The sequence below is a fragment of the Perognathus longimembris genome, chromosome 11 (genome assembly GCF_023159225.1).
Source record: "Perognathus longimembris pacificus isolate PPM17 chromosome 11, ASM2315922v1, whole genome shotgun sequence".
NCBI lineage: Eukaryota > Metazoa > Chordata > Mammalia > Rodentia > Heteromyidae > Perognathus > Perognathus longimembris.
This window is the reverse complement of record NC_063171.1, coordinates 10,472,038-10,498,587: the sequence shown is the minus strand read 5'-3', so window position 1 is coordinate 10,498,587 and position 26,550 is coordinate 10,472,038. Positions and strand designations below refer to the sequence as shown.

The 26,550-nt window shown below is 38.8% G+C and overlaps 1 protein-coding gene across 1 annotated transcript in view; it reads left to right on the top strand.

The window, feature by feature from the left end:
- Pld5 (phospholipase D family member 5) overlaps nucleotides 1-26,550 on the top strand; it is a 377,182-nt gene that overhangs the window by 287,903 nt on the left and 62,729 nt on the right. Inside the window, exon 5 of the mRNA XM_048357325.1 lies at nucleotides 3,859-3,986. Coding sequence (XP_048213282.1) covers nucleotides 3,859-3,986 — 128 coding nt within the window. The remainder of the gene's footprint in view (nucleotides 1-3,858; nucleotides 3,987-26,550) is intronic.

The following is a 26,550-nucleotide window of genomic DNA, read 5'->3' as shown; positions in this document are numbered from 1 at the left end:
CACAACAGAATAAATATGTTAGAAAAGTAAAATTTACAAAAACAAAAAATCAAACTAAGTGCAGTAAACTCTTAAAATTCACTTTTTCTACAAATGGAATATGGAATTGTTATTTTTCCTCTTTTTCTAAATGGCCTGAAAGTTAAGATATGTCATGACGGGGTTTTACACTTTGGTTTTCCCCTTCAGTCTTCAAGCCCATTAATTGTAAAGTATTGTTAATTAAATTTATTAAATTTTACTTGCTAATCAAAGTAGCTCTGGGGTATGGCTCAAGTGTGTCAGCACTCACATAACAAGCACATACCCATTTATGTAAAAATAATAATAAATCTGATCACTATCAATCATAAGCTATAACTTTTTCCATTGTTCACACAAAATAATATATTTGGAAGAAAATATTGGTTGATAAGATAGATTTCTGCTGCAAGCTTGCTTTTAGTAAATATCTGAAAGCCTTTCCAGAAATCTATAATTACTGTACTAATACCAATGAGCTTTCTTTTGACATATGCTTGTCTATTCAAAACCTAATGTCAGGGTTGGAAAGATGGCTTAGCGGTAGAGTCCTTGCCTAGCATGCACCAATCCTTGGGCTTGATTTCTCAGTACCACATAAACAGAAAAGGCCAGATGTGGAGCTGTAGCTCAATTGGTAGAGTGCTAGCCTTGAGCAAAAGAAGCTCAGGAATAGTGTTTAGGCCCTGAGTTCAAGTCCCAGGAATGGCAAATAATAATAATAATAATATGATGATGATGATGATGATGATGGTGATGATGATGATGATGATGATGATGATGTCAACCTCATTTTATAATACTATTAAGGATACATGCATTTGTAAGAATACATATTTTAGACATAAAACAACAATGGACATTGGGTTGAGATAGTGGTTGCTTCCCAAAAAAGTGGAAGTGTTGTGGGATTGGGGTGGGAGGGTTAGGACCCTTGGGGATTATCAATGTCTAGGGCTGGGTAACTGATATGGGAGAATCAGTTCCAACTGAAATACACTACTTCCATATTATTAGTGAGGTAATTCTAGTTATTAGGAAGATTGGAAGTTCCCAAGTATCTGTTGTAGTATTGAGCTTTACAATTTACTTATGATTTAAGTTTAAGTGTCATAAAGTTCATTAAAGTTACTGACTTTTTTTTTTCAAAAGGTGTTTCTCTGGAAATAAATTTGAAGGTAGAATCTGTCAATTTTTCATCATGAAGATACATGAGGAATGTGGAACTTTATTTTTCTCTTTTTTTAGCCATAGAACACTTTTCATTTTCTGTCATTATGATGACAATTTGTACAGGACTTTTATTTAAAATCTTCAAATTTTAAATGATGTTGTCATACAATTGATGCAACTGGCTCTTTGCTAAAATTCTACAAGCTTTTAGGCCAAAACTAAATAATTTTAGTCAACTAATAAAAGACTGTGGGACTTCTAAAATTATGCATGCATATGATAGTGTCTTGCTAATGCCAAAAATATTTATCAAGTCTATTAAAAACTAGTTGCTTACTGAAACTTATTTTACTTACTAAAATCTATTTGGCCTGGGAGGAAGACACTAAATGTATTTCAATTTGTGGCTAGCCTAGGAAAGAAATGTTCATGAAATCCCCATCAGAACCAATATCCAGGCAGAGTGGTACATACCTGTCATCTTAACGGCATGCAAAGTAGAGATCAGGAAATTCCTACAGAGTCTGTAAAGACCCATCAGCTCCAAACTGAAATGACATGACACAGTAAACTGCTAGTTTTATTGCAGTGTACATGCACAGTGGGATAGAGAGGTCAATAAATAGGGTTAATGCTGTCTCTAAGGGTCAGTGGGCTGAGGGTTGCAAAGGAATCAACTAGAATAGATGGGGACTCTAAAAAAAACTAATAAGCAGACCATGTAAAGAGTACCAACTGACTCTGAGCAAGGTTTCAGACAATGTCCCAGGTCAAGAAGTAAAGGTCCATGAATATTTAAGGAGTTCAAGTTGTATTAGGTAAACAAGGATTTGACTGGGAGGCACTAGAGAATTGGGGTGGAATCCAGGGCTAACCCCAAGATTGCCTCATTCTCTTCATCTCAGAGACAAGAGAGTCGTTCCTTTAGGTCATTTTATAACTATCCAAAAAGTATACCAGTAGAATCTGAGTTGTATTCCCTAACAGTAAACAATGTGACCTTAGTTGCAAATAGGTGATTGTAGACATATTTAGTTAATACATGGTGGTACATTACTGAGGTGGGCTCTTCATAAAACATGACTAGTGTCTTGATCAGAAGAGAATACAGCCACAGGGAGAGAAGGTCCATGTGACAAGAGAGGCAGAATTGGGAGTGAGCTGCTACCCCCCCCCCCACCAAAAAAAAAAGAAAGAAAAAAAAAGCACACTAAAGTTGACAGCCTCCAAAAGCCTTCCAGAGACCAGGAAAGACTCATAGGTTTCAGAGGAAGCCAGGACCAATTTTGGACTGCCAACTTCCAAAACTAAGACAAAATAAGTTTTTATTGTATGAAGTCACACCATGCATAGTTCTCCATCATGGCTGCCCTTGGAAACTAAGACCATCTTCAAGACACTGTACAGTTGATCCATGTAGATAAGAGTGCCAGCAGCTATGTCTTCAGGGCCTATGCACCTCCAGACTCAGATCTTTCTGTAATTATCATGAGTGGTAACTTACTGCTTTAAATTTTCAAAATCTGCTCTGCTTAGCATCTACACCTCTAGGATCTATGCCTCTTCCTTGGGTATTCCTTGCTAACAGGGCTGGAGCCTGAGGAGCATGAACCAGATGCTTCTAGAATAGAGACAGTGAAAATCTGCCTGAGTGCCCAGGTCTCATCAGATCATTTCCCAGCCACACAACTATTCTTGTATCCTCCCACTGCTGGGCACCATAAGCATCACTCCTGTTTTCCCAAGAATCAGAGGCTAAGTTGCTGGGTGTAATCACACTCCTCCTTTGTAGCTACTCCTGCCATGTATTCTTATGCTGACAATGTTATGAATTCTTGGTAGTGCAGATTCTGACAATGAAGTGTGCCACCAGAATATATTCTCTTCATTAATGCTGAACATCTGAGAGCAGAATGGCTTGGCTCATTAACTAAATGCATGTAAGTCTGTTCTTTTAGAAAGGATGGAACTTTAGCATAAAAAAATGGCCTTGCACTGAAGGGACTAATGAAGGATTATAATAGTACTTGAAGCAAAGATTGGCAGTGGATTGTACCACACACTGATTAAACAGTTGGTCAAATTCAGCTCTTAGAAGGTATTTTTGGTTTTAATGATAGTCTGAGCAGCTTGGTTAAATTTCCAAGCCCACATTTTGGTAAAGCTTGAATAATCATTGCTTATATTAATAGCTATCAAATAGAAACCAAGAAGAGACCAGATCCACATTAATTACTGCAGAAGTAAAAGCGAGTGGAGAGGTGAGAGGATTACATAAGCCAATTTCTCATTGTGAAGACTCATAATATTGACCAAGACTGAGCCTTTTATTGATTATAAAATAGTGTTGAAATTATTCCAAAATAAGAAAAAGTATGTTGTGTACCTGTGTCACCTTCTAGATGACCAGTGTTAGGGAGCAAGATGTTCATACAAAGTTTGGAGACTTGAGAAGCCATGGTCTAGTCAGTCCATATAGGAAAAATTGTCTATGTTCCTTTTGACTTTTTTCTTTGGGAAAGTAGCACTTTGAGGAACTTTTCGGTAAAAAATGAATGTAAATACTTGGCTGACTCAAATGTCAGTTATGACCAGTAGCAGAAGGTGGGCACTGCTGCTGGTAGGTGGATGCAGAAGCTGACGGGGATCTCCTTGACCTTCTAGGAGCCGAGGTGACCTACATGAACATGACGGCCTACAACAAGGGCCGGCTGCAGTCTTCCTTCTGGATTGTGGACAAGCAGCATGTGTATATTGGCAGTGCGGGTTTGGACTGGCGATCCCTTGGACAGGTAATCCTTCTATATCATTTTTCCACCTTGTCTAAATTCAAACTCTTTAAACCCTTAAATTTCTACCTCCAGAAAGCAACTCACCCACACCTAAGTGATTGAGGGAACTGAAACCTACAGCACTTTCTACTTTTATTTTTTGCAGTGTTGGGAATTGAACTCTGGACTTCATGAATAGGGGCAGCACACTTACTAGCACTAAGCTACATACTCAGTCCCCAGCATTAAGTATTTTTAGCTACATAGTTTTAAGAAGTTCACCTTTATTTAATGTGAAATTACAGTTGTTTCCTTTTCAGAATCATTTTGCCCAACAAACAAATAACTGCCATTGTATTCAATGCTTTTGTAATTCAGATGCACCTCTGCGAGTCTTTATTTTTATTATTATTACTGATTTTTAACTTTTTTCCCATTTTAAATTATATTTTTATTATCTTAAAGCTATTTTACAAAGGAGTTGCCATTCAAAAAAGCAGTTTATGAATACAATGCATCTTGATCCGTGTTACCCCTTTCAACATTCTCACCCCTCCCTTCCAGCCCTCCCCCTCCCCTCGGTCTGGGAGTCTTTAGAGCAGATCGGCATGGAATTTACATTACTCAACTAAATCTTCAAGATGATATTAAATAATCCATAAGACAGGAAAACTTACAAACCCAGTGTGCAATGGTACGTTTTAGGACAATAATCATTTGAATGATTCCTTTAATAAATGGTAACATGAAGATATCATAATTATTTGCAAATGATTAACTTCAAGGGTGTGGAAAATACATTCAGGTAGACATAATTTTCATACAGTTTTTCTTCCTAGAAATGATACATAATGGATTACAAAATCACCATCATTTCCATTTTTTTTCTCAAATTTTTATTATCAAACTGACGTACAGAGAGGTTACAATATCATACGTTGGGCATTGGATACATTTCTTGTACTGTTTGTTGCCTTGTCCCTCATGCCCCCCTCCCTTCCCCCCTTTCCCTCCCCCCCCCAGGTGTTCAGTTCACTTACACCAAACAGTTTTGCAAGTATTGCTTTTGTAGTTATTTCTCTTTTTTTACCCTGTGTCTCTCGAATTTGGTATTCCCTTTGAATTTCCTACTTCCAATACCAGTAAACACTGTTTCCAATATACTCAGATAAGATTACAGAGATAGTGTAGGTACAAACATAGGAAGGTGATACAAAACATTATCAATAATAGAAACTACACATACACATAGGACGTTGAAAGTAGTTACAACTGTGATATATCACTTGTTTCCATAACATGGAGTTCATTTCAATTAGCATCATCTTATGTGTTTCTAAGGGTATAGCTATTGGGCCTTGTGATGCTCTGCTATGGCTTGCCTAAACCTGTACTAATTATTCCCAATAAGGGAGGCCATAGAGTCCATGTTTCTTTGGGTCTGGCTCACTTCACTTAGTATAACTTTTTCCAAGTCCTTCCATTTCCTTACAAATGGAGCAATGTCATTCTTTCTGATAGAGGCATAAAATTCCATTGTGTAAATGTACCACATTTTCCTGATCCATTCATCTATGGAGGGGCATCTGGTTTGGTTCCAGCTTCTCGCTATGACAAATTGTGCTGCGATGAACATTGTTGTGCTGGTGGCATTACTGTGATTTTGTTTGTGGGCTTTTGGATAGATACCCAAAAGTGGGGCTGCTGGGTCATAGGGGAGTTCTATATTGAGCCTTCTGAGGAATCTCCATACTGCTTGCCAGAGTGGCTGAACCAGTTTACATTCCCACCAACAATGAAGTAGGGTTCCCTTTTGGCCACATCCCCTCCAACAATTGTTATTATTAGTTTTCTTGATATATGACATTCTTGCTGGGGTGAGATGGAATCTCAATGTTGTTTTGATTTGCATTTCCTTTATGGCCAGTGATGTAGAGCATTTTTTCATATGTCTATTGGCCATTCTCATTTCCTCATCAGAGAAGTTTCTTTGTAAGTCTTTAGCCCACTTGATGAGGGGGCTATTGGTTCTTTGCAGTTTTGTTTTGGAAGAAGGTAATTTTTTTAGTTCTGCATATATTTTAGAGATGAGGCCTTTGTCTGTTGAATGTCCGGTAAAGATCTTCTCCCAGTCTGTGGGCTTTCTGTTTATCTTGAGAGCTATGTCCTTTGCCGTGCAGAAGCTCTGGAGTTTGATGCAGTCCCATTTGTCCAACCTTTCTTTGATTTGTAGCCTTTCAGGGTCTTTGTTAAGGAAGTTCTGTCCTGTGCCAAGGAGCCCAAGTGTTTCTCCTACTCCTTCCTTTAGTGTCTTCAGGGTGCCTGTTTTGATTTCAAGGTCTTTAATCCATTTGGAATTGATTTTGGTGCAGGGTGATATATAAGGATCTAGTTTTAGTTTGTTGCATGTGTTGAGCCAGTTTTGCCAGCACCACTTGTTAAAGAGGCTATCTTTCTTCCATACTATTGTTTTAGCTCCTTTATCAAAGATTAAGTAGGCATAGTTCTGTGGGTTTAATTTTGGGTCTTCAATTCTGTTCCATTGGTCTTCAGGCCTGTTCCGGTGCCAATACCAAGCTGTTTTTATTACTATAGCTTTATAATACAGCTTGAAGTTGGGTATTGTAATTCCTCCAGGACTGTTCTTTCTGCTTAGGAGTGTTTTTGCTATTCTAGGTCTTTTATTGTTCCATATGAATTTCTGGATTGCTTCCTCTATTTCATTAAAGAATGGTGTTAGGATATTAATGGGTATTGCATTGAATTTGTAGATAGCCTTTGGCAATATTGCCATTTTGATTACATTAATCCTCCCAATCCAGGAGCATGGGAGGTTTTTCCATTTTCTTAGTTCTGACTTAATTTCATTTTTCAAGCTTTTAAAGTTCTCTTCAAAGAGGTCTTTCACTTCTTTGGTTAAGGTTATTCCTAGGTATTTTATGTTTTCGGGGGCTATTGCAAAAGGAGTTGCTTTCCTGATTTCAGCCTCGGTCTTTGGGTTGTTAGCATAGAGAAAGGCCGTTGATTTTTGAAGGTTTATTTTATATCCTGCAACTTTGCCAAAGTTTTGTATCAGCTCTAGTAGCTTGGGGGTAGAGTCTATGGGATTCTTTAGGTATAGGATCATGTCATCTGCGAAGAGAGAAAGTTTAACTTCATCTTTTCCTATTTGGATCCCCTTTATATTCTCTTCTTGCCTAATTGCTCTGGCTAGGAATTCTAGTACTATGTTGAAGAGCAGGGAAGAGAGTGGACATCCCTACTTTGTTCCTGATTTTAAAGGGAATGGCTTTAGTTTTTCACCATTTAGAGTTATGCTTGCTGTTGGTTTGTCATAAACTGCCTTGATTATATTCAGGAATGTTCCCTGGAATCCCAATTTTTCCAGGGCTTTTAGCATAAATGGGTGCTGGATTTTATCAAACGCTTTCTCCGCATCAAGTGATATAACCATGTGGTTCTTTACCTTGCTCCGGTTGATGTGGTGAATTGCATTAATTGACTTGCGTATATTGAATCAACTTTGCATCCCCGGGATGAATCCAGTTTGGTCGTGGTGTATGATTTTTTTTGATGTCCTGTTGAAGTCGATTGGCCAAAATTTTGTTGAGGATTTTTGCGTCTATGTTCATCAGGGAAATCGGTCTATAGTCCTCTCTCCATGATGAGTCCCTGCCTGGTTTTGGGATGAGGGTTATGCTGGCTTCATAGAATGAGTCTGGTAGTGAACATTCTCTTTCAATTTCATTGAAGAGTTTGAGAAATATTGGTGTGAGTTCTGTTTTGAAGGCCTTGTAGAATTCTGCTGTGAATCCGTCTGGACCTGGGCTTTTCTTGGATGGGAGATCACTTATTGCTGTTTCTATTTCAATACTGGATATGGGTCTGTTTAAAAGGTTTAAATCTTCATGGTTGAGTTTGGGGATATGAATTTTTTCTACGAAATCATCCATTTCTTCCAAGTTCTTGAATTTGTTGGCATAAAGGTTTGCAAAATAGTCCCTTATTATGGTCTGAATTTTGGTTGTTTCTGTGGTGATGTTACCTGATTCATCTCTTATCTTGTTTATTTGAGTGGGCTGCCTTCGTTTTTTGGTCAGGTTTGCCAGGGGCCTGTCTATCTTGTTGATTTTTTCAAAGAAGCAACTCTTTGTTTTGTTGATTCTTTCGATGGTTTTTTTTGTCTCTAATTGATTTAATGCTGATTTGATTTTAATTACTTGCTTCCATCTATTGACTTGGGGTTTGACTTGTTGTTCTCTTTCAAGGAAATTAAGGTGCTTCCTTAAATGATTGAGTTGCTGTTTCTCCAGTTTGTTGGTGTAGACACTCAGAGGTATAAATTTTCCTCTGAGTACTGCCTTTGCTGTGTCCCAAAGGAGCTGGTACTTTGTGTCCTCAACTTGGTTGAGTTCGATAAACATTTGAATTTCTGTTTTAATTTCTTCAGTGACCCACTGATGATTCAGCAGCGTGTTGTTTAGTCTCCATGAACTGTAGGATTTTCTGTGGTGGCTGTTTGAGTTAAGCTCTAATTATTCCATTGTGGTCTGAGAGAATGCAGGGAATGGTTTTGATATTTCTGAATTTGTACAGATTTTCTTTGTGCCCTAAGATGTGATCTATTTTGAGAATGTTCCATGTGCCGCTGAGAAGAATGTGTATTCTGTTGTTGCAGGGTGGAATGTTCTGTAGCTGTCAATTAAGTCTAGTTGGTCTATGCAATTATTTAGTTCTGTGGTTTCTTTGTTCAGTTTTTGGCATGTTGATCTATCCAGAGGTGATAATGGAGTGTTAAAGTCTCCAACTATTAATGCGTTTGGGTCTATGAGTGTTTTTAGCGTCAGTAGTGTTTGTTTGATGAAGTTGGGTGCTCCTGTATTTGGTGTGTGGATATTTAGAATGGTTATATCTTCTTGTAGGAGAGATCCTTTTATTAGTATTTAGTAACCTTCTTTGTCTCTTCTTACCTTTTTTAATTTGAAGTCAATTTTGTCTGATACTCGGATTGCATCTCCGGCCTGCTTATGGGGCCATTTGCTTGATAGATTTGATTCCAGCCTTTCACTTTTAGAAGATATTTACTTTTGCTGTATAGATGTGTCTCTTGGAGGCAGCAGAAAGATGGGTCTTGATTTTTTATCCAACTTATGAGCCTATGTCGTTTGATTGGCGAATTAAATCCATTAATGTTGAGAGTTAGGATTGAGAGATGATCATTTGTTCCTTTCATTATCCCTATCTTTTTAAAGGCTGAGTCTTCCCATTTGTTAATCTGATATTCTGGTTTACTGTTTAGGGTTCATTTCTCTGTCTGCATTGGGATCCTGATTATTTTCCCTGTATAGTACCTCTTTGAGGATTTTTTGTAAAGCTGGTTTGGTGGAGATATATTGTTTCAGTTTTTCCTTATTGTGGAAGACTTTTATTTGACCTTCAGCTATGAATGAGAGTTTACCTGGGTACACTATTCTTGGATGGTATTTATTTTTAATTAGGGTTTGGCATACCTCTTTCCAGGCTCTCCTTGCTTTCATGGTTTCTGCTGAGAAGTCTGGGGAAATTCTGACTGATTTTCCTTTATATGTGATTGTTTTTTTCTCCCTAACAGCTTTAAGGATTCTTTCCTTGGACTCTATTGATCCTGTTTTGATCACAATGTGTAGGGTGGGATGTCCTATTCTGGTCTGGTCGGTTTGGGGTTCTAAATGCTTCTTGTATCTGTATAGGCCTATCCTTCTGGATATTTGGGAAGTTCTCGGGTACTATTCTGTTAAATAGGTTGCCTATTCCATTAACTTCTTTCTCCAGGTTTTCCTCAACACCTATTATCCTTAAATTGGGCTTTCTGATTGTATCTTGAATCTCCTGGAATGATCTGTTTTGTCAATTGGATTGGATTTGTATTGCTTTTTGATCTTTCTCCATAGATTCTAAGGAATCTTCAGCTCCTGCTATTTGATCCTCTGCTTCAGTTAGTCGGGACTGTAGGCTAGCTACTTGATTTTGAATCTCTTTTCCTTCTAACTGGTCTTTCCTGATGATTTCCATGTCCTTGCTATAATTAACTCTTAGGTCCTGCATGGACTTCTTTACCTCATTAACTTCATTAATTTGGTTTTGAGTGCTGTCTCTCAAATCTTTTAGCTGGGTAGTTATCTTTTCATTTGACTCTTGAAGTTCATTTATCTTTCTATTTGTGGAGGCCATGAAATTCTCCATTAAATTTTGCTTTGCCTCCACACGCTCTAGAATAATTGACTGAAGAGATTCAAACTTTTCATTTATCATGTTTATCAGTAAACTTTGTAGAGCATTTTGAGGGTTCTTTTCTATGTCTTTGACTGCTCTGCTTCCTGCTTGTTTTGAGTGGGAGCTAATACTCCATTGTTTGCCATCTTTCTTGTGTTTCTTCTTCCCATTTGGGTTGGGAATGCCAATCTACAAGCAGCTGTGAGCACCGTTTAAGATCCAAAGCAGACCTTAGCAAACACTCTTGTGTAAATCTTAGAAGTTCACAATTATATATGGATACCTTTTATACCTGTGTATAAAATTATATTTGGTGTTCCTAAAGAATACAATTTCAATATAACAACCAATCCTGAGCCCTGTATTCAGTAGTTAATTATTTACTGTTACAACCCTATGAGCAATTCTTGTTCTTATATTAAGTTCTTTTTGGACTGGCTTTCTCTGTGAACCCCTTTGATTCACTCGGAATAAGCGGGGATACCCTCTATCCAGTAACCAGGAGTCAATGGAATCTGGAGGTCCTAGAAGTAAGCAGGAGGGTAAGTTAGAAGTAGTAAAGAGAATAGAGTAAAATGTATGGGGGGGTGATGATTTTGGTTTAGTTTCAGTGACGTGGAAATGTGGAGGAGAGTAGAATCAGTAGAAAGAACAAGGTTAAAATGATAGGCAATGGAGAGTTAGCAGTAAAGAGTGAAGGTGTTATTCATAGGAAAGTAATTTTTAAAGAAAGAGAATGCAAAGAGAGAAATAAAGAAAAAATACTGGAAGACAGATGCACATAACAGAGAAAAATTATTTTAAAAATAAAAAGGAAAAAAGAAAAAATCAGGAAAAAAACAACAACAAAAAACAAACAAAAAAGAACTTGATAGAACCAACAGGTAAAAATGGAAAATAAAAACAAACCAATGACGTTTCAGAAATAAAAATATTTAAAAAAAATAAATCTTAAAAAACGTTTGAGAAAAAATAAAAAAATAAAAAGGAGTGTTCCTTGTTTGGGTGGGCTTTCTACAGTCTCTGGTTTCCTTGCGATGGTCTGCAGTCTATTCTGCCACTTGGCTGGTTTGACTTGCTTTCAGTTCGCAGGGGGTGGATCTGCTCTGACCCTCTTCCCCTGTCAGTGAAATCCTGCGCTCTCTGGTTCCCACAGCTTGCAGGTAAGACTTGGGCATCCTCTGTAGGTGGCAAACATGAACAGTCTTGGGAACCATGGCTCCTCCCCTCTGCTGTAGGGCCGCTGCCTTTAATGCCTAGCTTTGAATAGCCTGTGGACTCAGCAGGACAGGGCAACTCTGGTCTGGTTTACCCAGCTCAGAGTTGCTCGCCTGGGGAGGTTCCTCCCTCCTGGGCAGGGTGGCCTCCTGGGTAGAGCAGGGTATGGAAATCAGCTCCGTTTCAGGCTGGGAATTGGGCTTCTAAATGGGACCGTTCTCTGTCTTGGGAACTGTTTGTTCTCCCGTGTGTCTGTTCTGTGCCACCGGTACAGTAGCTGCTTGCTGCTTTTGCTTTTAATTGAGGAATTCCAGCTAAAGGGGCAGGCCACCTCTAGTTGAGCCAAGGCCCAGGACAAGGACAAGTTCCCCACCCCCACCCCGCAGGGGTTGTACTCCTGGGTGGAGCTGGCTCTCACTGATCGGTCCCTCTTGCCCTTCTCAAAGATGGCTGCTTTGTCCTCACTTTCCCCAGGCGGGCTTTAGCTCCAGTCTGGTCTGACCCTATGCCGGTGTCAAAGATGACGCTTTGCTCTGGCAGTGGGGGAAGGAGCTGCTCTGTGGGCGTGAGTGAGAGTGACTTTCGTGGGGGTACTCATGCTTTCTCTGCGATTTCAGCCCGTTGGTGCTCAGCCTGCGATCTGTCTGTATGCCGCCATCTGGAGGATTTCTCCCTGGTCTCCATTGAGTGCTTTAGCTGCGGGGAGCGTGGGGCAGCTGCCGTCACCGGCACTGGCGTGGCGGCGGGCTGCCACCCGGAGCTCAAATCTGTGTTTTCAGACCAGCAAAGTCAATTTTTCCTTCCTGGCCAGAATCCCTGTACTGTTATAACTTACTTTTGCTATCTTTCTAGGGGTAAAAGTTTCTGTGGGATGGGAAAACTCCAATGTCGGAGGGAGCTCAGCTAAGGGTCTGCTGCTCCTCCGCCGTCTTCCTGGAAGTCTCTGTAGCTTCTATTATTGATGATCTTCTTGTATCCCCTTCCTGTGGTTGTACCTACATTATCTCTGTATCTTATCTGAGAACATTGGAAACTGTGTATACTGGTAATAGAACTAGGAAATTGAAAGGGAATACCAAAATCAAGAGTAAAAAAAAAAAAAAAAGGGGGGGGGGGTAAAAAAAGACAAACAACTACAAAAGCAATACTTGCCAAACTGTTTGGTGTAAATGAAGTGAACAATTAATCGGCGGTGGGGGGGGGGGAAAGGGTGATGGGGGAGGAAAAGGGTGATGGGGGAGGGGGTAATGAGGGATGAGGTAACAAACAGTACAAGAAATGTATCCAATGCCTAACGTATGGAACTGTAACCTCTCTGTACATCAGTTTGATAATAAAAATTTTAAAAAAAAATAAAAAAGAAAAGAAAAGAATATCCCCAAAAGAACGGGAGAATACTATTTATTTTTGTTTAGGAAATTTACAAATGATTCTCAGAGAATGAAGCAGGAGGATTGAGAGTACTTGCCAGCTTGGACTACAAGATAAGACCCTGTCTTAAAAAAATATTATGAACTAGCTCTCTCTCTACCTTCTCTCTGGCCATGGATCATCTTGGACACAGGCCAGCAGTTCGGTAATAAACTTCCTCTCCTGCCTGAAAAAAAAAAATATATATTATGAACTAAATAACATTAAAATAATAATGGCAGAAATAATTACCATGTGTTAAACACCAGGTGCTATTTGGAACTGTCTAATTGAATGCTTAAACTTATAACAATCATATGAGTTAAAGACTATTATTGATTATATTTTATAGAGAAGTAGGCTTGAGCCCAGAACTGAGCCCAATCCTGGATCTTGGGGGTTGGCATGGGGGTGTTTGTTTGTTTGTTTTTAATGACACTGAGGTTTGAACTCAAGATCTCATGCTTCCTAGGCTGACACTCTGCCACTTGAGCCACACCTTCAGTCCTGCTTTTTGCTAGTTATTGTGGAAATGGAGTGTTATTTTGGAATGAACTTTTCTTCCTGAGCTATCCTCAAACCACAGTCTTCCAGATGTCACCCTCCTTATTAGCTAAGATTTAAGATATGAACTACTGGCTCCCAGCTGTAAATATCAAATATACAAATCTTGCTTGTTCAATAATAATTTTGAAATGAAAAAACAGTAATTTTGATTCTGTATATTTTATATCTGATAATATTTCAGACACATAACAATAATTATTAGAAGAACATTTGCTTGTTCTAGAGACAAAAATAAAGTACAAAAATAAAGTAGTATGAAGCCTTATTAGTTTATTTGGGAGTAACTACTCTAACTTAAAGAAATAGCTCATGTTGTCCTTTACCTTTTTCATACTTAGGAAGAGCTCATTAATAAGCATCTTCTACCCAGTAATTGTAATAGTTTTCTGTTGGATCTCCTGTAATAAATACACAAATTTGGTTTTATAAAAGATTAGTCACATGTAAATTCTACTGTTGTGTTTTTTTTAGCTTGAGCATCCTTTGTTATTTATTTATTTATCTTTAGAAAATTCACTTCCCTACCATCAAATTCGTTTCTTGTATTACTTACTATTTTTGATAGTAAGTTTGATAGAAAGTTTTGAGCATTCTACTATTTTTGGTAAGCTCTTAAATTTGCCTTGTTGAGGTTTAGTGACCTTTTCTCCCAAACTTTTGAAAGCAAGTATCTGCCTTTCCTTTAGTTTCTATTGTTCCTCTTCTTATATAGATATCATATATTCAAATGTTGGGCTCTCTACTTGAAGACTATCATTTTGTCCTTTTTGGTGGTTGTTTGTTTTGTAGAAAAGGAAGCTGATTTTTACAATATTAGTTCTTTATCCATTTAGTCATTCAGATAGTATTTTCTTTAGAAATGGCTCATCATTGTGAAAATTTCCCTACCTTAAACATAGTGAATTCAGCATGTGAGTAAGGTACTGATTATTTCCTGTTGTTCTAATGAAGACTGAAACCCTCTTACTATCTTTTCCTGCTTACACATTTCCAAGCAGTAGCCAGTTTTCCTTCCATGGCATAGAGGAGATGTCTAGGCCAGGGAAGTTAGAAAGCATCATGACCCATTTCTGTCTTCCGAACTGCTTCAACTTCTTCCCTAAGGACCAACTAGCTTCTTGTGGTTCATCTAATCCATCCTTGGTAGGAGTTGGTAAATTGCAGCCTTTCTCTTATGTCTTTGCACCAAGATCATCACCATAGATTTGTCAAAAAGTTTGTTCTCACTTTCTAAGTCATTCAGTGAGAGACAAAAGTAAGCAAATAAATGTTTTAGGCTTTTCTACTTCAGCTTGAGTATACTAGCAAAGTTCTACTTTTAAAACCCCAATGGAATAACATGATATTTCATAGTTATGGAGTAAATATAAGAGTTAAAAAATAAACTTATTTTAAATAAGACTCACCATAAATTCACTACTGGGAAGCCATGAAAAAGGAGTAAGCATTTCCCACATCTATTTCTTCTTAATAAAGAGAAGATAAGTGAGAGATGTCCTTGTCAGCAGAGCAGTAGGAGCTGTCCTTGGGCCAGAGCATCTGGTGTTGGCAGAAGCAAGGGCCATAGAGTATATGGGAAATACTTAAGCCATCACTAATGCCTAGGTATCTGATACTTTTTGTTGGACTTCTTTTGTGGAAATTTGTGTTCTTCTGTTGATTGTAAATTTAATATCAGGTTCAACTCCTTTGAAGTCAGAGGATTGAGACAAGGCAGATTAAATCTTTGTGAGAAAGACTGTAAAAGATTTAAAGATATAACTTGTGCAGGTATCTGTGCTTTATATATTTATTTTCACCTGGCAAAACAACCCTTGGTTTATTAGATTGGTATTATGGCATTATCTCTACCTTTAAGGAAATATTGGAAAAACAAAACTAAAACAGACCCCTTGCTGCCTTGCTCTTCTACAGAATAATTAAATACACTCTTACTTATATGGAATGGTAAACATTTGGAGATAATTCTCGTGTCTTTAGATTGACAGTGAAGTTAGTGAAGTCTACATTTTCATCTCATTTCTAGCAACTGGAAATCCCATATATATCAACCATTCCTGCATTTTACTGCTGTTTTCTCATTTTACTTGTTAAAAACTGAAATAAATCTCATTCCTACTCTCCTAGCAATCTTTCCTGTTTTCCTCCTAGAAGAGATTATCCTTTGATGGAAATGGAGAAGAGACACAGGTAGGGAGCAGGCAAGGCTTGGAAACACCTTCCATGAACATTTACCTCGCATGAGCTTCCATGCATCTTCAGGTCAATTGTACACCTACTCACCACTTCCCTCACATTACTTACCACTGCTGCCTTCTCTCTTTCTCCTTCTCTTCTCCACATCTTTGGACACATCTGCTCCATCCAGTCTCCATCACACTTGGTATTTGGAACCATATTGTTACATTTCATCACTGACTTTAAATTAGTGTTTCTTTCACCTATGCTTGACTAGGCGGGTCTTCTTTGCCTTCCCCAAGATAGCAGGGATGTTTGCTCAGCAGGATCTATGTCTGAGAATAGATTTTAATTTGAAGACACTTATTTGTAATTGAGGCTAATAATTACATAAAGAACTATACATTTTTCAAAGTGTTAATTCAACTTTATTTATGAAGGCTGACAGAACTAATGGGTAATAGCTGTGATGCACTGTGGGCTTTTTTTGTATTCAGGTATTTTTTAAGAGTTGGAACTCATTTCAATTTTCATAATGATTATTTTGTAAATAATACTATCTTAATGCTTTATTTTACATAGAAGAAGGTAAAACATGTGTAGCAAATGATAAGAAGGTCACCTTCCATGAAGCAACAAAGCTAGAATTCAAACCCACTCTAATTTGACTGTCACTAAGTTTTAGCAAAAATTATACTTAAGAAGGATCACTGTTTCCTGATCTTGCTGTAGTGTTTTAAGTTATGGAGGTTTTCTTTCTTTTTCTTTAAGAAAGATTCTAATACAGTTCATCAAGAAGGACATTGTTAGTTTACCTCTTCCCAGTTGCGAACCCAGCATGCTGTGATGCCCATAAATAAGACCTACTAGTGCTGACTATTTGTTCTCTGTGAACTCACATTGAATTCCAAAGGCCTGTTATCTCTTTCTTCCACTTCTCATGGATCACTGTTTGCATTAGTTAAGATTCTCTAGAACCTGACTTTTTGCTTCTGTATTCCTCGCCCCCTCCCACCTTGCCACCCTCCACCCCCCAACCCCCCCCCCACTTCCCCCACTCCCCCACCCTACCCCCCGCGGATCCATCAGGAGTTCCCTTAGAACCTTTGCCCATAGGAAGTCCTGTGGGAAGAAAGAATATCACCACATGCTTCTGCCCAGGAGTCTGCATTTGTGAATTTCACAAGAGCCTCAAAGTACTGCACAGCTTACAGCAGACAAAAGACTAACCAGAGTGAGAGGCTGAAAGGCAAGGGGACAGCAGTCTTCAAACCACAGGGTTCTGGAGGCGTGATTCTGAAAGCAGAGAGGCTGGAAGAGAAAATATGAAAATCATGCTTTTAGTAAAAGCTACATTTTGAATTTTTGAGCAAACATTTTCAGCTTGTAGAGTTGAGTGGGACTCATTAATTCCATTGAACAGAAATCAGCAACTCTGTAGAGATTTATTTATTTTGTTCTTTATTTTTACTTTAATATCTTTATATAGTTGTACAAAGGGATTTTAATTCAGCTTATGAATACAATACCCTTTGATCACTCCCTCCTCTTTCATTATTCTTCCTCATCTCTTACCTCTCCATCCATATCCTCAATTACCAAGTCCTATTTTCATATGTATTCACTGAGTAAAGGAAGAGAATAAAGGGACTTTTTTTAAATGGTGAACTTCACAATAGTTAGAACAAATAAGAAAAGTCCTACTTAAATTTTATGAATATGTTCATATTTTAATTTCAACCTACCTTTATTGTAAAAAGAATTTAAAGGTATATACGAGAACAGATGAGCTCTTATGTCTATAAATATGGGAAGCGTAATATTATGGAGATTAAACTGTGTAGCAGCAGCCCAGTCTGGTGATCCAGCTTAGCATGCTGCACTGACCTGTAATGGGAGGAAAAGGGGGAAACATAGCTAACTGACCAGCCCAGAACCTGTGCGGTACTTGGAATGTCACACAGTTCATCTTTGAACAGCAGATCACAACAAAGAATAACCAAATATTTTAGTGTTTTTCAAGGCATACCTGAGAAAAGGACTCTACACTGCCTAAGCTTGAGGAAAATGGGTTTAAATGGATTTTATTTAAATGGATTTCTTCCTGGGAGCCTTCAGTAATGGTCATGTGCTCCGAGGGGGAGGGAGGGATGTGAATCAGTATTCATCAAATCTGGTTTTACATGAAATATTTTCATGGTTTATTTTATGTATTTATGTACACCAATGTGGTCTCTGCCAGTTCACAGATGGGAGCAGTGAATGTGGGTGATGTCTTACATGATGTACAGTCAGCCCTCTGTAACTTCAGCATTTCACATCTCCAGAGTCAACCAAACTCAGATACAAAATATTCACTTATTGTGGTGCTTGTTATTGGTGATGCTGTTGGTGTTTGTTTCTCCTTTGGGGTTTTTTTTTTTTTTTTTTGTCTTGAATGGGAGCAAAACTGGGGCACAGAAAGGGAAGAAGGGAGAGTGAACAAATGCAGTCATGGTATTCAGTATACAGTTTGTAGAAAATAAGTGATGCAACTTGTAGGCCAGAAAAGAAGAGGAAAACTGGGGGTAAGCAAAAGAAAGAGTGACATTGTCCAAAAAATGTACTCATTATCTGACTTATGAAATGGTAATCCCGCTATACAGCATTTTAATAATAATAAATAGAATTGTATTTTTAAAGAGTATTCACTTAAAATAATGCATCAGGACACCAAGTTTTGTTTCCTATCAGTATTCCCTAAACAATAGAGTATCATACTACTTGTGACTGTCAATGTTCTTGTAAGTTACATATACACTAATGATGTTCAAAATATGAGCAAGAATACATGTAGACGATATGCACGTACTATAGCATTCTACATAAGGGACTTGAGCATTTGCTGAGTTTTATAGCCCTTAAAGTTACCTGTCCTATTATGGACTGGAAAACCCTGACAAATGTAGATAGTGGCTTATGAAAACAGAAAGAAAGATATGACAACTCTCAGAACCACAATGAAAGTGAAGCAAAGCAAAAGGAAAAATCCACTGCACACATAGCAGAGAATAGTTAATATTTTAGGAAATGTATCATGAAGAAAAATAAATGATTCATTTTCCCTTATTGGTTTAAAAATTATCTCTGCAGCTCAGAAAGGTCATTTTTGTTTGCACATGTATTTGAAAATAAATGAGGAGATGAAAGTCCCTATTTTTGTAAAATACATGTATTAGCAGACTGCACTTTCAATAATATAAAGTCATACATATTTTCACCCATTTCTACAGTGACAATTTAGCCAGTAATATTGTTTAAAAGAAGTATAAGTCAGAAATGACTTTTTTCCTAGCCTCCAATGGGAAGCATTCTTACAAAGCTAGCTTATTGTCTCATACCAGTCTCAATTTATGCAGTTACATGAATAAATCAGAGAATCATTTGGCTGGTTTTGCTTCCCCTTCCTAAGATGAGATTTAGTCAGTAGGTCATTGCCAAATGAAATATATTTATGTCTGAAATTTTCTCTCACCTGTTTTTTTCCAACACCCACTTCCTGTAGACATTCTCAAGGATAGCCTGTGATGCCCTCATAGGACTATATTTCAAAATCCTTATCCTGGTCACCTTTTCCCTAGATACAGTTCATTTGGTTAAGTCCCTCTTAAAATGCAACATCCAAATGCCAAGAATAATACTTCAAAAAAAAAAAAAAAAAAACAGCCTCCCTGTGGACTTTGCCTCTGCTCAGATAGGACTGCTACATTTCTGGAAAACAGAAACTACATCTAGATTTATTGTTTTGCCAGGCTTATTTTTGTTGGCTGTTTCTAAGCTCATTGTTCAATCTCCATGCAGAATTGAGACTGAATTTTTTTCTAGCCCTTATAGTTAAATGACTCCCATCAAGGTCAGCCTCCCTGAATTTCCATTTCTTCATTTCTATAATTGCCTTGATAACAGTGGCCTCAGGCAGTTGTTAGGACACTAAATGGGATACTAAAATGTACCCAGCACTACTTCTGCATCATGGAGACTATTCAAGAAATTATAGACACTGAGTGAATGACAAGGAAATTTGGTAAGTTGTCTAAGCCAATGAAACAGGGAACGTCAGAGGAGGGTAGAGGTTATTTATTGTCTTTGGCAAAGATGTTATAAATCTCCCTGGGTAAAATATGTACAGTGAGGTAGGCAGTAGTACTCAAGGAGCACAGTCTGTGAGTCTCCTCTGAAGGGAGGTCTTTCCTGTAATGCCAGAGACCTTTATTCTACCACCATTATCAAGGGTAATACTTAAAAGTCATACAACCAAATGTGCCAGCAGTGGCAACCATCTGGAAGATAGTTCTAAAACCATGATTTGTAGAACAAGACTTAAGTTGTCAATGAGTGAATCAGAACAAATCTAACAAGAAGAGGTTGAAGAGGAGTGTGGAAATAAACACCATTCACATGAGTACAGGCAAGGGCTGTAGCAAGGGAAGGGAGGCGGCCACAACTACCTGAGTTTGGCAGAGATTCAAAGTTGGCATTAATGGGAGAAATCTAAGAATAAAAAAATATATATTTCATGTGGACTGTGGTTGGGGGATTGTCTGTGGTCTAAGTTAAAGCTAGCCAGCCTGTGTGATTGTCTACAGAAGCATATTTGGCTTTCTCTATTTGATCTGAAGTTGGAAGTGGGGGCAAAGTGAATGAGACTGACAGGTATTGAATTGAACTTTTGGGGCTGTTTGATGTAAGAAGTCATTGCTGGCTCCCAGGAATGACCGCATCTGCTAGCAGCACCATAGGCTCTGGGTTGTAGATGGGATGAGGGCTCTGTTTCTATTTGTGGTCTGGCCTTGTGTAGTGAATGTACACTCTGCCTCTCTACTTCCAGCTCCTCCCAAATTAGGGCTAGGGTCTCATATTAAGAACCAGGATGGGTTCCACTCATGGCACTGTGGTTTATCACATAAAACCCCAGCATCTTAGATGTTATAAGAAATGTGAATAAATATATGAATTAACAAAATAGAGTATACTTAATCATCAAGTAAATCTGAAAGCTGTATCATATGACAACTTCTAGAATTACAGGTTAGAAATTATAAGAGACAATATTTGAAAACAATATAAGCAAACATTTCTGAAAACAAAGCTGTCGGTAAATGGACAGGCCAATTTGGTGACCACATTAGTTCCTGGATAATCACCTTCCTGGATTTAGGCAAGAAATTTTATAGTGTCTATAAATTAATCTGAATGACTTGGCTCTGGGTTTGATGTCAGGAATGCTGGAGGTAAAATAGCTATAGGGGCAACAGTGAAGTTCGTTAGTGTGATCTCACACCATCCCCATTATTTTTCTACAACCTGCTAGACTTGTCAGCAAGGACTCAACATACCTCTGCTTTCCTCTCTTTTATTATTGTTTTACTTTTGTTGGTATGGAGTTGAAACTTAGGGCCTTGCACTTGTTAGGCTGGTGCTCTACAAGTTGAACCAGGCCACAAGTCCTGCTTTTTGCTTTTTTAAAAAAAATGGAGTCTCATGAAACTTTCTGTCATTGCTAGCCTTGAACCATGATCTTGCAGATTCCAGCCTACAGAGAAGCTTATATTGTGCTGGTTTGTTTCTCTCCCTTGATTTGGAGACTATAGTTGAAGTATTACATTCAGCAGCCTTTTCACCCTTTATTTTGAACCTAGGGATCAAACAGTGACCTTTCCTAAAGTCCAACAATTCTTTCCCAATGATTGGGAATATTCATTATGAAAAAATGCAAAAAATCCCATGGAGAATATTTTTTAGATAATGCTGAGTTAGATTCTAACTGCCAAAGCTGGTTGAATACATACATAGAGATTTTGTTTCTAACAATAAAAGTTTATTTTAAATTTTTCAACGGGAATGTTGAAAAGAGTGACATTGATCAAGGTACATTGTATTCATAAACTGCTTTGTTAAATGGCAACTCCTTTGTATAAATACTTAGAGATAATAATAAAAAGGAAAAGAAAGTATTTAGAACACACACAAAAAATATATTTTTTAAAAGACTCAGTCACACCTGAAAAAAATGTGTTTATTCTAACAACTAACTATAGGAACAATGATTCATTTAGGTAAATCTCATGGCTCCATTTCCCTTTCTGGCATTTGTATTTGAATTTGAAAAAAAAAATGGATCACATGTTCTCGATACAATGATTTGCAGGAGTACCACTCTTATACATTATCCTGTGTACTTCAAGTTATTTCAGTTCAAGTTATTATAATTACCTCTCACTTCAGTCTCTTACTGTTGAATTCATCACCACAAATTCTGTTATATTATTTTTTTAAAAAAACCTTTTCAGAAGTTTTAATGTCTTCAGTAAACTGTGGGTGGGGGCGGGTGGGGGCTGTTCATTGCTTTGCATTGCTTTAACCTGGCCTCCTTAACTCCCACCAACAAACTACTGAATTACTTCCACCTGATTTTCCTCAAAGGTGATCATACCATATTTGGAATTTAAGAACTGGCTAAAAAATACTCTTTCACTTCTGAATTTCCTGCGGTGCTAGCTATGTTCTTTCTGAATTTTAACCTCAGAAGCATGTGGAAGAAATCAAATTTCATAATAAGGCAAGGATATTTATTTATTTATAGCCCTGAATACATGATAGGCTAGGAAGCTGGCTACTCCTTCCCCTATTTCACATTCAGTAGTTGGAGAGACATTTTTCTTGGGGAGGGAGATAACAGCAGATTTTCCCCAGTCTCTGTGCTTCCCTACCCATGGGCTCCCAGATGGGATCCTCCCAGAAATACCAGAGGCACGTATACTCAGAGGGGGCCAAGAAATTGGCCCTGGGGTTCTCTAACTCTACAATGCTGTCAGACAGTCTTTAGGGATTGCGTTTCAAACAGATGGAAAATACCATATTTAAGGCAGCCTAACTGTTTTTATTTTCAAGTTATTTTTAATTGGCATTGTCAGTTTCTTGGTGTTACTTGGCATTTAGATCCAGCACCAAGAAAAATAAGTGAGAGAAATTGCTGAAGGAAAGACAAAGTTCATGGGTTCAAATATAAGGAAAGAGCAGATGACACTATAGGACATGTGAGGAACGACTCAAAACATTTTCTAAGAAAAACAAGTTTCTCCTAATTAAGTCTCAGCTCTGCTAGAAAGCCAGCATCCCTCACCAGTGATAAGCTTTTGCTGGAATGTTTCTAGAGATGAGAGGTCACTTCTGCCTGAGAAGCTTATACTCTTCTCATGAAGAACATTTTCCTTTATGTTAATCTCAAATATGCCTCCCAAGTCTTTCGTCCCAGTTGCAGAATGCATGTTCTTTACAGGCTCTAGCAAAATGGTGACTGTGTACCCTCAGGAACTTGTGAGCATCTAGTGCCCCCTCCCATCAGAGAACTGAAACATAAGCACTCAGGTGTTCCCAAGACCACGCCCACTGGTCAGAAACTCAAGGCAGGTGAGGAAGTCTGTAGTCTGCTTTTGGCCAGTTTTGTATCTCCATCACCTGTGGAAAAATGACTCAGCCTCACTGTGCATGTTTAGAGAAGCTATTACTGGTTACATATCTTAAGACTTTTAATTTTTTTCTAAGCAATTCCTCAGCTTATTAACACCTAGGAAAATAAAATATAGATGAAATGCTTTTGTAACAAATAAGGATAATCATCACGATAAATTGTCTACATTTTATAAAATGTTTACTTTCAGGGCTGGGGATATGGCCTAGTGGCAAGAGTGCTCGCCTTGTATACATGAAGCCCTGGGTTCGATTCCCCAGCACCACATATACAGAAAATGGCCAGAAGTGGCGCTGTGGCTCAAGTGGCAGAGTGCTAGCCTTGAGCAAAAGGAAGCCAGGGACAGTGCTCAGCCCCTGAGTCCAAGGCCCAGGACTGGCCAAAAAAAAAAAAAAAAAAAAATGCTTACTTTCACCTTAATCCATCGGATCCTTCCACAGCCTGTGAAGGAAACCAGGATCTGAATTACTTTCCTGAGGTGAGGTTGAGATGAATCTCACTCAGTAGCCAAATAGCTTTAAAAAGGTGGGTACTAAGAACTGGATAAACCAAGGCAATGTCTCTAGTCCCCTCCAAAGATAAACGAAGCGTTCTTCATATGCATGACATCCTAGTTAGAATAATGATTTATGGTTCTAATGATTAAAGATGGTCTACAAGGAATAAACAATAAGGAAAATGCTCCTTCTTGTCCCAATTCTAGAAGCCTTTAATCTGCACACTCCCTTAATGTGTCTTCCCAAACAAATTCCCACCACACCACACTACACCACCCTCCAGCTGTTTATATACCTTGGAAAACTGAGCTCCTAGGTGGGGAGACTGTTCTGGTACAACTGTTTGTCTCCATAGGATTCTCTCTCTTTCTTTCTCTTTCTCTCCCTCTCCTCTTTTTTTCTCTCTTGTGCTTACTCAAACCCTTCATCTTTTCTCTCGCCTAGGAGATAGAAGTCTATGGGTGTGATGCCTTTATTGTAATAAGTACATATAATTATCAATTTATGGAGAGGGAGTGTCTATTTTGGCTCACTGTTTCTTGGTTTGGGTCCTTGATGGATTGGCTCTGTGGCAGAGCAGAAACTTATGGTTGAGCTGGGCAGAGAGCATCTACCTCGTGGAACTGAAAAGACAAAGAGCTTAGAGTCTCACTCTCCACTTCAGGGGCACACCCTCAAATATGCGAGGACCCCACACTATTAGGCCCTACCTTCTAAAGGGTCTCCCCCATCTCCCAACAGGGCCACTCTGGAGAGCATATGTTTAATACAATTGCCTTCTAGATTGAACTATAGCAATTAGCATGTCCAGAAGAGACAAGTGGTGAGAAACTATTTCTGTTCTTCTCTACCCTGATTTCCTTACTAGTTTATTTGGACTACAAAAATAGACAAAAATAGAAAATAGAAAAGTACAGCCTTGCCTTCAGAGAACTAACAATTTGAAGCGAAAGTCAGACAACAAAGGAATAAAATTAGTCAAAGTTGATTCCAAGAGAAGAATAAATGAACATTGTGATCAACAGTAATGGGAAGAAGGGCTGGGAATAAGGCTCAGTGGTAGAGTGCTTGCCTAGCATGCATGAAGCCCTGGGTTCAATTCCTCAGCACCACATACACAGAAATAGCCAGAAGTAGCACTGTGGCTCAGGTAGTAGAGTGCTGGCCTGGAGCAAAAGAAGCTCGGGGACAGTGCCCAGGCTCTGAGTTCAAGCCCCATGACAACAACAAAAAACATTAATAGGAAGAACAGGACAGTTATCAGTTTTATCTGTGATGGTGGCTCTCCCATGTAAGGATGAAAAAGTGTCACCTGAAAGAGTTAGGACAGAGGAGAATTCCAGGAAAAATGAACAGCTTAGGCAAGGCCCAGAGAACTTTCCAAGCTTGGCTTAACCACAAACTGATAGAAAAGTCTCAAAGAACCAAGACCAGTGCATAAGTAGAGGGCCAAGGAGACACCTGGGCACTCCCTCAATGGAGCTTTTTCTCCTGCAGTTTCTAAGGCCTTTGTGTCATCCCCTCCTTCTTCTTCAAAGACTTAAACATGCTCAGTGCTTGAGCGAACCCATTTAATCACCACCTTTGTTCCACAGATGTTCTGTAGCATAGTGGTAAAACTACCTACTTGCTTATAAACTTTTCCTTGATTTTTGGAGGAACTTTTCTCCTGAAAATGGTGTGGCCAGACCCAATGGAAGTGTATGTTTCATTTCGTCCCACAAGACATTTGTGCACTTTTATTTGAAGTAGAAAGGGTTTGAGTCAAAGGACTAATATCTGGATTTTGTGTAAGAAGAGATCTCAGGTCTGCTCTGCATGGGACAAGGGTGGGATGGGATGTGGTGTCAGGACAGGAAGGAGAGAGAGGTTGTGTGACCTGCCTTCCAGGCAGCCATCCAAAAGCCTACTGAAAAATGAGCTACACGACTTGTGGGTGGAAATAGAGGGAACATGCTGGGAGAGTGTGAGGAGAGGGGAAGCATTGGCTAAAAAGAAATGTACTCTTTATCTGACATAACTGTAACCCCTCTGCACAATACCTTTAGAATAACAAAAAAATAAGAACACAAAAACAAAAACCTATTGAAACTACAAGCTTGGACTGAGGGAAGCATGTTAGCACCTTGGACCAGGAAATGAGTGGCAGGGTTAAGTTTGGTCATTTTTACTTTAAGAGACCTACAAGGGGCTGGCAACATGGCTTAGTGATAGAGTGATTACCTAGTTCCATTCCTTGGTAACTCATAAACAGAAAAAAGCAGAAGTGGTGCCATAGCTCAAGTGGTAGAGTGCTAGCCTTAAGCAAAAGAAACTCAACAACAGTGCCCATGCCCTGAGTTCAAGCACCAGGACTAGCAAGCAGTGGCGGGGGGGTGGGGAGGGACGGTCAGGGAGGGTCTTGAAATCTAAGAGACAATATCAACTCAGTAGTTTGAGCAGGGAGTACTGTGTGAAGACTTAAGCCTGCACCTTGCTCATTGACATTACCTCACAGCCAGTTCACCTGCTGGCTGGCTTCTTGGGTGTGCTCATGTCCTTCAAGTGCTTTTTGCCAAGGCCATGATCTTTCCTTTGTCTCCCACCTACTGCCTTTCCCCTGTGGCATTATCCCATACCCCACACCATTCTTCCCCATAGTGCCTCCCACTCTCCTCATTCCATCTGCATCTCTTCCCAGCCCTTCTCTTTCCTTCTTCCTTCTTGTCTCTTGTCTCCCCTCCTGACCTCTCCTTTCTCATTCTTAAAAACTATTTTTTGTGACAATAGGGATCAAACCCAGGCCTAACTTGTGCTGAGCAAGTGCTCTACAACTAAGCAACATCTCAGCTTCTTTTCTTTTTGGAAATTCAGTCACAGCCTGCACTCCCTCCTTCCTTTGTGTTGATTTTACCTATATACTAAAGTCCTATTCTCTTATCCTTTCCTAATCTTCTCTGTGACTTTTCTTGCT